This window comes from Meriones unguiculatus, chromosome 6, assembly GCF_030254825.1.
Source record: "Meriones unguiculatus strain TT.TT164.6M chromosome 6, Bangor_MerUng_6.1, whole genome shotgun sequence".
NCBI lineage: Eukaryota > Metazoa > Chordata > Mammalia > Rodentia > Muridae > Meriones > Meriones unguiculatus.
The window spans coordinates 127,202,247-127,216,164 of record NC_083354.1 but is presented as its reverse complement, the minus strand read 5'-3'; the positions used below and the strand labels follow the sequence as shown (position 1 = coordinate 127,216,164).

Sequence of the window (13,918 nt, the reverse complement as noted above, 5' to 3'; positions counted from 1 at the left end):
GGATCAAAAAAGGGACTAGATCAGCTGCTGATGAGCTCAGTGCAGGATGAACTTATTTGAGGCGGATGAGTGACATCAGATTTAGAAAGATGGAGATATAGACACTGACACACATTCTGGGATTTTCAGGGTTAGGATTGCAAGGACAAGTTGCCCCCTGATCAGTAGGACACGAAAGCGGCCTAAGTAAAAGGAAATACTGTATGCTAAGGAGATCGCCAAGACAGCCATGCAGAGAATAAGGTCCTAATAGTTACAACTCAGACACAAAATAGGTCCTTTGGAGAACAGAAGGAAACCTCAGTTTTAAAAACTGTAGTCAAAGCTGAGCATAGTAGAACACACCTTTAATCTAAGCACATGAGAGGCAGAGGCAGGCAGATCTCTCTGAGTTCAAGGGCAGCCTGATCTACATAGTGAGTTCCAGGATAGCCAGACCTACCTAGTGAGACCTTGACTAATAAACTAATTAACTACTTAATTAAAAATTAAAATAAGTAAATTTTAAAATTGTAGTCAAAAGTAAAGCCAGAAGAGCAGCTGTGGCTAGTCTGAGCCAGGGATTGGAGTTCTCTGACAGGAAGAAAATAAGATGTTTAGTCAGTCACTTCAAGTAGATGATGAAAATGTATGTGAAACTTAGAACCAAGGTCATAGTAAGTCTCTGTCATGTGACGATTATTTGCCTTTCTCCCAAGGGAAGAAATCCCAAAACAAAGTCTGAAGTGGTCTTTGCCCCATATAGTAAAAGATTAATGAGACCAATCACTGTTCTCAAGGCATTTCCAATGGTTAGATGGTGGAGACTCATTGGGAAATTTACATGTGTTCCTTGTGTTTCTCTTACAGTATCTATATTCTAAAGGCCTTCTCCGTTCACCTAAAACATCTATAAAAACAAATGACTGCGTTGTTCTTTCATGACTTATGAATTATAATACACAAAATGTTACCAACTGAAACTACAACGTAGGTTTTCCATACTCGGCCTATGTGACACTGGGGATAAAATCTAGAGCATTCTGTAGCTAAGCAAGCACTTTACCAACTGAGCTACATCTCCAGCCTTGAAGAAAAGAATTTTAAGTTTATCCATCTGACACTGAAAATGTTACTGGTTTTAAGCAATATAAATGGTTTAAAACTTTTTCCAAACAAGAAACTACTATGTCTTAAACTTCAACCATGGAACATTACTTTACTAGTGGTTCTGATACAAGAGCCTGGGCATAATTCCATAATTCTGAAAACATCCAGGTAACTAACTCTTCTCTATTGGGAAACAAAACATTCTAAGCAATGGACTGATTCTGTTTGTGAATATACTTTTTGTCATGATATGTGATTTAGCACCTATTATCTCTCTCTCTCCCCTCCCTCCCTCTCTTGAAGGGTTGTGAGACAGTTTCATGTAGCTCAGGCTAGCCTTAAATTTGCTATGCAGCCAAGAATGGTTTTGAACACTTAATCTGCGTACCTGCACTTCCCAAGTGCTGAGATGATAGGTATAAGCCACCAGGCTTGGCTCAGGCTCTTTGCTTGAACGTGGCAAAATACATGTAGCAAAGAAAATACCCACAAGGTACCAAACTGACTTAGTGAGATGCCAGAGCACCACAACACTGGACTGTTTGTTGGGCTTCAGATTATAAATGACACTGCTTGAGAGTAGTATTCTTTATCTGATTGCATATACAAAATCACTCATCCAGTAACACATTCATTGTTATTCAGTTCTTACTTCAAACTGATGTTTTAAAAGAAATACTACATTTTTAAGTATCAAAAAAATCCTACGTTTGTAAATCGACATGCTCATATGTCACAGTATCTGCCCTCCCCTTTATTCTTTCTTGAGCTGTTCTGAGTTTATCTGTGAAGAATGTGTCTAGCCTCTCAAGTGTGAAGCCACCGGCTACACAGCTAATTGATCTTGGGCAGTGATCGGGTCTCACCCTGGACAGATGACTTCAGCCACAAGTCAAGCCAAGCGCGACCAAGGGTTCAATCGATAGCCAACCTTACCCACACATCTTCTCACTACTTCAATTTCTGTGCCACGATTCACATTCTTATTATATGGATGACGTGGTTTTTATTATGATTATTTCAAATATATTCTGGAGTTTTCCTTTTAATCAATACCAGATGAGTTTAAAGAACATGTCTTTCCTAGAAATGTCACCAGTAAAATGCATCCAATTTTTCCTCTAATGTGGTCCATAAAACTTATTTGATTAGCAGTACTATAGAGGCCAAAGCCTTTGTATGCAGGCACTCAAGCATAATTTAATCATTTTATTTAAGCATGAAAAAAATTATTTGAAAGCCCTGTTAGGTAAAATATCCCCGATTAGTTTAAACTTACATTTGAAGGTGTATTAAATGTGCACTACATCACAGAGTGCTCAGCATGCGCTGAAATGGTGTTAACTTTCTCACGGTAGTCAACAGTAAGTTAAAAATTGTAGTATTGGAGAATAAGAAATAACCACCTCACTCCAAAGAAATATTTTAAAAGATTACTTTGAAACAAATTTTGTTTTGTTCAATGCCTTTTTCTATTGTCAGGATTTTCACCTACGAAAACCTCTTTTTATAGCCAAACAAGATGAGACCCTAATTGCATAACACTATTTATCCACTGAGGATGGAAGTGGCAGCAAATGAAAACGCACATTAGGCAAGAGATTGTCAAAATAGAAAATCATGTTTTTTTAATTTTTATTTTTTTGTTTTGTTTTTAAATAACCCACTCACATTAACAAAAGGCTGCAGTAGCTTCCAAATTATAGGTTGTTATTTTTAGTGGAAGTAGTTCAATAGTCATATTGGAGCAGATGCAGCAGCTCAACAAAACGGCTCTTCAAATCCTGCACAAATTGAAAACAGGAAAACCGATTGCATTTTCTCTTATCACTTTCCTTTTCTGAATTGACACTTTTAGCCTTCCGAAAATTTACACATGGCTTTCATCTTAACAGCACCTGCTGATCAAATGGAAACCTGACATTTTCATGAAAATGGTCTAAAAGACTAGTTTTGTTCTAAATCACTGAAAAGGGCATCAGTTCACTGCCTGATGGCAACAGTCACTGTGTACTATGTATAAGTCATGGTCATTAAACTTTTTAAAAATTACATTTAGTCTCTTCTGGCTTTATTCCATATCCAGTTTTGGTGTGCTTCAAATTTCTTGGATTCAGTGTCTATCTAGTACTTGATTTCATTATGCATAGTGTGTAAAATGTCAGATGACAATAAGAAGACAGCAAATAATATTCTATCTGCCTCTGCTAGGGAAACCATGTAAATTCATATCACTGTCTATGGACACACCTGAGCATGAGGAGGTCACATCCCATTCATTTCTTGTTCCATCCACCAAAATAAACTGCAGGGAAGTCAGAGTCAGGCCCTGTGTCTGGAGAGATTCTAAACACTGTTTCCTAAGACGTGGGCTTAGCTGCTTGGCTGCCCTAGACTGGATATCACTGAGACACAGGCTGGCTGATCCTGTGAATGTCTCCAGGGAGAGTAAAGGGAAATCTTGGAAATGGGTGTTCTCGTATGTAAATCACTCAGGCAGCTAAGTTGCTTCCGCCGATTTTTGAATAACCATACATTTTTAGGTGGTACTCAATTCAGGGGAAAAGGATATTCATACGGCATGCCATCTGACAGCTAATACCAGCCCCTCCTTCTGAGGGGCCGGGGGCTAGCCTTTCCCCTCACACCTGGGCGATAAGGTAACCTGAAGGCAGAAAAGACATCCAGTAATCCATGTGCTACTCTGACCAGTTGGTCTGTGGATTTCAGCGCTTTGTCATGGTCACTGAGGCAACAGCAGACCTGCAATGTCAATACGTTCAGTCAACGGAAGTAAAATAATGGGACTTATTGTCTTCCCCATTCGATCTGCCGCTGTCAACAAGGAAACATGCCCCTCCAGCTCTAAACAGATTTTAATTAGGCTTTTAGTTACTGGCTCATCTACGTACCTACAAAAACACCTCTCTCAACAACGTATAGGAAGCAAAACCAAGCATTTTCTCTTCTTTTATTCATTTTAAGAACCTTTATTTCATAAACTTTTGAAATATATTCATGAGTCAAGTGACAATTTGCTTCTTCTTTTTTTTTTTCCATACTGACTTCAAGCAAAAGATGGCACAGTTCAAATACAAAACATAATCTCTCCACCAGACCCAGAGTGACGTTTGCTCTTCCAGCCCTACTTGAATCATCATCATGTACCATTCTCCTCCTTCCATTTTAAAAGTGGGCTTCATGAGCTTCTCACACTCCTTCCAGGGCCCGAAGCATCAATTCATCACCTGTTCAAAACAAGCCACACAAAACCAAACACAGACGCCCACTAGCCCAAAGCCTCTGCCCCTCACTCAGTGTACCAACACTGAAGAGAAAAGGTGAGGCGGCACCTTGAAAATAAGGCAGGTGCAAAAGTGCTAGAAGAGCAGGCATGCATAGGGAACCGAACATCGCAAGTCATTCAAATCGCACACAAGTTCCCTAGTCTTTCCTCCTTTTACCAAGAGAGACCTCGTCACCTCAAAATCAAAATAAAACAGAACTAATCAAGTTGTTAAGAGTTCTTCCTCTCTCTCTCACATCTCGGGGCTCCAGCGTCCGATCAACAAATAACCTATTGTTCCCTCTTTATCCAGTCTCTTTAAACCTATTCAGACTGGCAACACTAAACCCAATTAAAGATAAGGCCCTCGGTAATCTCACCTCCGCGAGTCCCCGTCTGGATAGCAGAGGTGATGGGAGATAGTGTGGAGACCAGGGCCGCTGCCTCCTCCTCACCCCGCACAACAAAAGGCAGATCCTCTCCCCCTCTCCCTCTGTAATCTTTAAATGTAAATTCCCTCTGGCAGCTAAGAGGAGAGCCCGATAACAGGTTACATCTTCACTTGCCCGGCTCTTATCTGCTCGCGATCGCTGGGGGGCCGCCCCCACGCCGCGCCCCGCCCCGCCGCCCCCAGCCCGGCCGCGGAGATTACCTTCCGGCGGCGAGCGCGCGAGGCGGCCGGCCGCGCGGCCCCCACACCGCCGCTTTGTATTCATTAAACACACCTCGGAGCTTATCAGAAGTAGAGGGCTGGTCGGGATGGCACATTGTGTGTGAGTGAGTGTGCGCGCGCGGGAGGGAGAGGAGAGGAGCCAACGTGCATCAGGGTGATTACAATATCAGCAGGGCCCAGATGGAGGCAGGAAAATAAACAGAGGGTGCGTGCGAGACGGAGGGGAGAGGGAGGGAAAGTGGGAGCGCGAGGGAGGAGAGGGAGGGGTGAGAGGCAGGCTGGAGGGGGGACCGGGGAGATCCAGGGGCGGGACCGGCCTGGGATGGGGTCAGGGAGCGAGGACGGCTACCCAGAAGGGCTGGGAAGTGGAGGCAGGCAGGGCGGCAGGGAAACGCCAGTCCCCGAGGCAGCCCCACCTCCCAAAGGTTTGGCTTCCACAGCCCTGTGGCTCCGCTAACACTAGAGGTTCCGTCAAGGTCAGCGGGATCAAGAGCTCTCCCTCTGGTTCTGACAGCAACACCTTTACCACCTCGCCTCCACCCAAAGACATAATTTGCAAAACAAATCTACTGTGCCCACGCGGTCCCGCAGTGTGCCAGGACGACCTCCGGTGGGAGTTGTCTTTCTGTTGACCTCCATATACTAAAACCCAGCCCCCACCCGCCCCACACACGGAGATGCAGAGAGCTATCAAAGAGCCCCCACCCCCGCCCTTTTTCGGGCTTTTGAGCTGAAGAGGCCGGGCAGCCGGCGTCATTGTGATGAGGAGGACCACTTGTGATTGGTGGCTACAGGTGACTCAGACACCTGCGCCACCTCCAGAAGTCCTGTTGGGGTAGAAGCTTCCTTCTGTGTACATCTGAGAGTCTGTTGGGGAGGCAATCAATCTTGGCTTGAGCTCCCTCACAGCAATTCACGCACCCAGAGCCTGAGAATCAATCAGAGGGAGCAGGGGCTAATGCTCCGCCAGGCGGCCAGAGTTCATCCTCCTCCGCCCCAGCAGGGTCAGGAGGGGGGTACACCTGAGTAATCCTCAGGGAGCCCCTTTTCACTTTTAAATGCACCCGTCAGACAATCTGAACATCTGATCAGATCCTTAATGGAGTGCGAATAACGCAGCAAAGGAGGCCTTCTCTTTGGGGGGGTGGTATTTGGCTGTGTTGTGTTTCTAGGCACTGGAGCCTGGTTAAGAAGCCTTTCCTGCACTCAGGAGAGTGAGTTCAATAAACCACAGAATGTCATGGCACGCATTGCAGCCACAACTACTGTGAAACTTGGAGTCTTAAACTAGTTTGTGCATGAAAAGTCAGTAGAAGGCGACAACATGGGTCAGGCTAATAAGTGGAGAAAGAGGAGAGAGGGAGGCATATTTTAAGAAGGGCTTTGTTTCATCAAGTGCCTTCCAAACCATCTAGCCTAAAACAACAAAACTGGCCTTATGGCGATAGACACTGCCCCCCCCCAACACACACACCCATGCTCCCATCCCTAGAAAAGAATCAAGGGAAATTTGATAGGTAACACAAAGTGAAGAAAGCTGGGCATAGTGGGGGAAGGGCATGTGTGAAAATCTTGTCATAGAATGAATGCCAGATAAAAGGGGTTCTGCTACAATCCTCCAGTAATCCAATAATGTGGAAAGCCTCGCAGTATCACTGCACAAGAACAAGGTAATATTTCTCCATAAATCTTCAAAAAGTGACCAGGTCCAGTAGCTAGAGCCGGCACTGGGGCAGGAAGTAAACCGCTTGGCAGGCTGCATGACAGAGGCAAGTGAGCTCTGAACGGGTGGAAATCTGTCATCCCTACATGTTTTAAACTTAATAATACATTTCCAGAATATCCTTTCAGCTCCTGTAAAGGGTGTCCTTTCACCTTTTCTCTCACTGTGATGGAAAACTGCATTCACAGTAGCTGGCGGCCGACACTGTAGTTAGATCAGTTTGGGCACAAAACTGTATACAAACACCTTGAAATCAAGTGCAACTCAGGAAAGGGGGAAAAATACAACATACAAATGCTCGCTGATTTTCCCCCCATTACACGCTCTGTTACAATGAGCTAACAAAAATACACTAAATGCATATGTACAGAAATGTCACAGTGAAACCCATTATTTTATATAATTAATACATAGAAAAATTATTAAAAAAAAGTTCTGATGTGGCTTTTAACCTCAGAAAAGACTTATTTTCTTCTAAAACATATCCCAAAGGCTAGGCACAAAGAAAACTGCAGAGCGGCTAAATCATCTATGTTCTTGCTTTGTGAAAGTTCAGTGTCTCTACTGCTCTGTGCACTGACTCCTGGCCCTACACCACTCCTAAACCAAGTATTTTGTTTCAAAGCTTTGAATTAAAAACAAAACAGAACAAAAAGAACAAGCTCAGTGTGATCATCCCACCCCCACCCCAACAACACTCAGGAGAGGGGTATAGGAGGACCACTGAGGTACAAGCCCGTCTGAGCTCTACAGTAAGGTCTAGGCCAGCCTGGGCTACAGAATAAGATCTTGCCTCAAGAAAATCAAATCAAAAACCAAAGCAATACACTAATCAAGAAATATCATGGACTGAGTATCCAACAGAAAGTGGCAACTGTAACTACAGACAACAATCACGCTTGGTCGAAATTTTAATTTCAATGAGCACTTTTCTTAATAGTGGGTTACCTTCTTGAAAAAGCAAGAAGCCCATCTGCCCCAGGCAGATAAGTTTTGAAACATTAATCCAGATAAAAATCTAGCATTTTCTTTCTTTCTTTGAGTATGTGAAGTCTAGTGTGCTATAATGTGAGAATTCCAACATATGACCATTATGGGATAATATCTCATTGCTCAGCTTGTCATTATTTCATTTGTAATTCTTATGTTAATTATGTTCATAATTACTATAAACAGATGTGGTAGACATTCATGTGACCTTTCACTGAAGGATGCATTCCTCACTCATTTTGTTTTAATTTCTCGTGGATGCGAAGCTGAAAATGCAGAAGAATAAAAAAGCTTGCTAATTTTCAAAAAAAAAAAAAAAAAAAAAACAGCCTCTTTCTATGCCTACGTTAACCAGGACCTCCCTTCATCTGCATCTCAGAATATGAAAACATTTCTGGCATTTCTGCTGCTTTACTGCACATGTCTAAGCTGCAGAACCCACTGCTGCTCACTAACTTGTAGCTACGGATGCCAAACAAAGCCTACCACCCATGTCCAAGTTGGTATCTTTCCCTTTCTCAATATCAAGCGTTAATGCAGCAAAACTGTGCTTCAAAACCAAATGCATCGCAGCTACATAGCAATTTATTTACTCAAAACCCAACCAGCATCCTCTTCACACAGAACAGCAAAATCAGTGTGGATTTCATTAGCCGAAAACCTCCTCAAATTTCATTTCTTTTGGCTTTCATCTATAATTGGCATGGGCAGACAGGTGCAAACCCTTCTCTTCTACAGATGGCTACTAGAAATGGTGCAAAGCAGTTCCTTCTGTTTAAGCAACGCAGAGATAACCTGCTCTGTCTTATCACTTACAATTACCTCCATTAAACTGAACTAATGTTTGCTCTAATAAAATGTTCACTGTTCTTTAAACATTATTTAGGAACTCTTATATTAATGGCTGTAAAAAGGTGAAGTTGGAAGGTGTCTCTTTAGATAATAGTAAATAGCTTACTCTGGATAAAACGTCCTATTGGATGGATCATCGTCTGAGGTTCACAAAGGTTTTTGTAGTTGGTTTAACATTTATTTGTTGGCTTATACAAAGAGGGTCAGATACAATTTGGAAAGGTCATACAGGTGAGAAGCACGCTCTAACAAGAAAAATTTAACAAGTAAAACACCCTACCCTGGAAGTTCAGAAGTTTGAAATGTTCCTCTATATTCCTGGTGATTTTGAAGTGGCACTGAAGTCTTTAAGTATTAAAATCCTAGACTGTTGTCAGCTGATAACACTCTTAGCCTAATTGTGTGCATTCTCTTAACTGTTAATAGATTATTCTCAGAACTTTCTTCTAAAACACATTTATCTGACTCTAAATGACTTTTGTAAGGTGGCGATTTAAAATGACTCCATTCCATAAGAAATGACTTCTACAAAACAAAAGCTCAACTTGCCTTGCTCTTGCTATCAATAAAGACCAAAGATCGCAATATTATGAATAAAGTCATATAATAAAGAACCTTTAAATGCCCGAACAGCAACAAACAAATAGCCTTTCCCTCTTACATAACTTACAGTAATAGACTCCAGCAAAATGCAACTGACTTGGTTTTTTTTCACATGCAAATTGTGCAGGTGCCAATTTTTCAGACTGCTTTGCTATGAGGGGCTATGTTGCCTGCATAAAACCTCAGTGAAGAAGGCTTTGCATTCAGTGCCTGTCAGCTGATGTTCATATCAAAGAAGTGAGAAACAGGATTTGACAGTGAAGAATGTCCTAAACTGACGACCACTGACCAGCATTCTTAATGGAAGCATTTCTTTCTCCTGATCCCTTTTCAATGTATAAAAAAAGAAGGGGAGTGGTGAATAAGCCTCTATTTTACAATAAAATAAATTATAATAGCACCTGACATTTGTGAGAGGGCTTTTTTTTTCAGAATTTATAAAGAGTTTAGCCAAAAATATTTAGGCTAACACCACGATGGGAAATCTGTTCACTGACACTAACATCAAGGAAAACGCTTTCCTTCTTTCAGGAAAGGGAGATTGGATAAGTATTACAGAACAGTAAGCAGTCTGTGACTTAAAGGTTGCTCTCCTGCCATTTTCAGGAACTTGCCATTTAACACTGCCGCTTCTTACTAGGAGAGTCCTTGCAAAGACGATTACAGAAACCAAGCCACAAGCAGGTAACAGTGAGGGAAAGAGCCTAAGTCAACAAAGAAACAAACCATTTCAGAAACTTCTGCTCTGCTTTGAGTTCTCCAAATACTGGAGAGAGAAAAAAAAAAAAAATTCAGGTGCTCTCTCTGCTGCTTTTATTAGGTGAGAACACTGACAGCAAATTTACATCCTGCCATTCTCCCACACAATGTCTAGCTTTCTCAAATAAAGGAGCGGCCACCCAAATGGCTTTTAATTAACAGTTAAACATGTTTAATATGAAGTTCAGCTTGTGGCATGGGCTTAGCTAAAACCCAATTTCTGTGTGCCCAGAATGACTCCCTGATAATATTGCTGGGGTTTTGTCTTTTTAAGGAAGAAATTAATAAGATATCTAATGTGAAATACAGTACGATAAGGAACGTGTTCAACTTTTTAAATCCTCATCCTGGATGGAATAAAAAAAAAAAATGCATCAAACTAAGAATCTAGTTTACATCATGTGAGACTATTGGATTTCTCTTTTAAAAAAATAACAGTAAAAAGAAAATGAACTCACAGAACCATCTCTCACCACTGACAGCCATCACAGTGCTCGAACTAGACAGCCCTTTAAGAATTGATACAGGGAAATAAATAGCACTGGGAATGCGTTTTTGTTTAGAGACACTCACACTGACATAAACACTGAAACTGAGGCCACGAAGGCTCAGGGAACAATGGTGTGTGCTGATCCTTCCTAAGGAACTGTGTGAGCAGGGAAGTTGGACACAACAGAACACTTGCATGGTCAAGGCAAAGTGCTGCAATAACCTAAAAGTGGTCCCCCAACACTAACAAACCGTTCATCACAGAGAAACTGGTCCATTTGTATGCTGGGGAGTATGGGCTCCCTGGGCATAGACCCAGGTCTTCTGTTCTATGCAAAGGAGGGGGCTGATAACAAGAGCCACTGAGTGCACTTAAAAATGGTACAGATGTTGAAAAGGAGACGAGGAGGGGAAAATCCTGTAAAACACATTTTACTTCACACAGAAGGTATAAAGAATGCTTCGGTCAGCAACCCGACCTTTATCGGGAGATAAATCAATTTGCAGCAGCTGTGGACAGCCATTTATATACAGGCCCTGGGCAGATTAATTAAGGGAAGCGAAGTTAAAAATTCAAGAGGGCTCAGAGTTACATCAAGCACATGAAGTTGGTCTGGAGTGGCCTCTCCAGGTCCCCTGGTCCTCACTCCCTGGCTTTGGGCCTCTGGCTGTTCTTCAGGTTCTCTTCCCTGGGAATACTAGATAATTCCTTTAAAGCTTCTTTCTGCTCCTTTTCCCAGGAAGCACCAGTCATGCTGGGGCACGCTGGGATTTGTGGTGCCCAAGGAAAGCTAAATTCAAAAGATCTCTCCACTACCCTTTGCGAGGGGTTAGGAAGGCCTAGGACTCGAAGACTCTGGTCAAATCCTCCAAGCTGTAACAGCTTTTAGGGGGAAGGGGAGGAGGGAAGGCAGCTATTTTTAGGAACAGTCGTGGTTCACATCCTACTGCCCGGAATCATAACACTCAAAACTTTTCCAAAGCTTAACTGACCTTAAAAACTGGGGAAGGGGGGTAGAAAAAAAACAGTTTCAAAACCTGGACTTAAGTGACTGACGTACACCGATGTAACCATTTTCGCTGAAATCTTCCTGGTCAGGGTTAAGGTACGCCGGGAAGAGGGTGTAGATGTGTCCACCAACCTGGACCTTCTAGATTCGCCCAGAGGATGGCGAACACCGGAGCCCCGAAAATCCACTACCCCCAGGCAATAACCCTTAGGGCTTCTTGGTAAACGAAGAATTTCTCCCTATACAGCTCGGGTCTGGCTTCCTCCCGGCGGGAGCTCCTGAGCACTGGGTTCTGCTCCGGGCGGGCGTCCCCGGGTCAGGGCTGCGGTGGGAACACCCTTGGAGGTCCCGGGCAGCCGGGCCAGCTGGGCACTGGGGAACCTTAGAGGCGATGCTGCCCAGGTGTCCCCGGCTGCGAAGCTCAGGACTTGCCTCCGTCGGGAGACTCAGCTCAAAGAAGCCAACCGGGGCATCCTTTTGGGGCTTTCCCAGCAAAGCACCCCAATAAGGAGAAAGTTGTCAAGCGGGGCGCAGAGCGCTGCGGTGCAGCTAAGAGGACCCCTACCCATCCCCAAGTGGCAGCCTGGCACCAAGTTGGGATTCTTCGTCTTGCTCCTAGGACTAAGGTGTCCACCATGAGAAAGAGCCTTTCGCTTCCAGTTTTAAAAACCCACGACACGGGTGTGGTACCACCTGCCAAAGACACCTTGGCCAATTGCTTAATCGCAGGAGACACGCTCATCTTTTTTGTTCTCCTTTGATGAAAAAAAAAATTTTTTTTTATATAAATGCGGGGATTCTAATGTAAAAAACAGGGGTGGGGGATGCTGCCTCGGCTGGTCCGCGAAGTTCAGTGTCATCGCAGACTCCTGAAGCCACGATGTTCTCTGCCCGGCTACACGGTCCCGCTCCGGTTGAGCCTCAAGTTCAGCCCAGAGCCCCTCGGCCGAATTAATGCCAACGAAGCTGACGGTCATCGGAACAGAAATTAACACGACCAGCCCCGGAGGCCGGTCCCCGCCACCCGCCCGCCCGCCGACCCAGCCGAGCCCGTGGGGCACTTACACTGCACAGGGCCGGAGAGTCCCACCATCCGCCGCGGGCTCCCAGCTGCAAATAAAACTTCCTGCGGTCGGGGGCGGCCCGCGGGGCCGGGGGGACCGGGGCGCGGCGCCGCTTCCCCCGCGGGGCCAGAGTGTCCTCGGCCGCAAGCCCGAGCGCGCTGGCCCGGAGGCCGCCGAGACTCGCCGAGCGCCCGCGGCCGCCGCGCACGGCCAGCAAGCTGCGGGGCGACGGGCCCGGGGTGGCGGACGCCAGCCAGACGCAGGCTGCGAGACGCGGAGCCCGGCGCGCGCCGAGCTCGGCTCCCCCGCCTCCCGCCTCGCTCGCTCGCTCGCTCGCTCCCTCCCTCCCTCCGCTCCGCTCCTCTGTTGTTGCTGCCGCGGCGGACGAATGTGCTGTGTGGGGCGCCCGGGGAGGGGGGGGGTGATTTGCCGCTGTCACGGGCGGCGTCTGCGTCCGCTTCGCCCGCCCTCGCTGCTCGCTCTCGAGGAAGGCGACCGCATTTATTCTGCGTCCGCCGGGGAGCGGGAGCGCCGCGCGCAGCGCACGGCGCCCGACTGCGCCCCGCACCGGGCCGGCGGCGCGCGCCCGCCCGCACCCGGGGGGCGCAGCGGCCGCTCGGGAGGGAGGCGGCGGCGCGGCCGCGACCAGGTGCGGGGGGAGGGGGCGGTGGTGGCGAAGCTGGGGCGGGGGGAGGCGGAGGTGGGAGACATCTGTGTCGTGCGGGGGGTCACTGAGGTCAAGTATAAGTTAACAATGGGCAGACCCGGCTCTCGGGGGTGCTCTGGCGGGCGGGGAGGCCTGGCTCCCCGCCTGGCCCTCTCTGGTCCCGGCTGGACGTGGGGCTGGCTCCCCACGGATGCTCTCCCGGGCTCGGGACGTGTTGGCGGCCCCAGTGCCCTGCCGTAACCCAAGACGACCACTTTCCCTGGCCATCTGGAGCGCTCCGAGCTGCCCTGCCTGCGTCTCATCACTGGCTGCAGAGACAGCTCTGCTAGAAATCAAGCCACTCTCAGATCTCTCTAATCCCCTTCTGTTAGCTGATTTCCAGACTGACTATTTGCTTTCGCATTAGATAATAGCCTTAGAGAAAACAATTATCATTTCTTTTTTCCCCCCTTTGTTTTTCTACTTCTCCTGTAGTACACCATTAAGAGAGACCTCTTTCTCTTCATCGTTTTTATTGGGTATGTTCTCCTCCCCCAGACATTAATATCAATACTTTAGAGGGAGGAACGGAGTCTCTAAGGAAAACGTTGGGTGAAAGAATTCCAGATATTTCCAGAATAAATAAATAACATCTCCACGAAGAGTGCTGACAATTTGTACAGAGCAAAAAAAATGGGCTTGAATGGTAATGAAAATATTAATATGTAGGTCAA

The 13,918-nt window shown here is 45.7% G+C and overlaps 1 protein-coding gene across 6 annotated transcripts in view; it reads right to left on the bottom strand.

The window, feature by feature from the left end:
- Nucleotides 1-13,109, bottom strand: part of Runx1t1 (RUNX1 partner transcriptional co-repressor 1) — a 153,779-nt gene extending 140,670 nt beyond the window's left edge. The window contains exon 1 of one of the 6 annotated variants that reach the window (XM_021653803.2): nucleotides 12,540-13,109. Coding sequence is in view for 3 of the 6 variants with exons in the window: in XM_060386012.1 (XP_060241995.1) it covers nucleotides 5,028-5,091 (64 nt within the window). In the remaining 3 variants the exon portion in view is untranslated. Of the gene's footprint in view, nucleotides 1-4,755; nucleotides 4,930-5,027; nucleotides 5,474-12,539 lie in introns of those variants that run through there. The other 5 variants (XM_021653804.2, XM_060386013.1, XM_060386012.1 and 2 more) reach the window with 5 other exon arrangements.
- Between the last annotated feature and the right edge of the window lie 809 nt (nucleotides 13,110-13,918).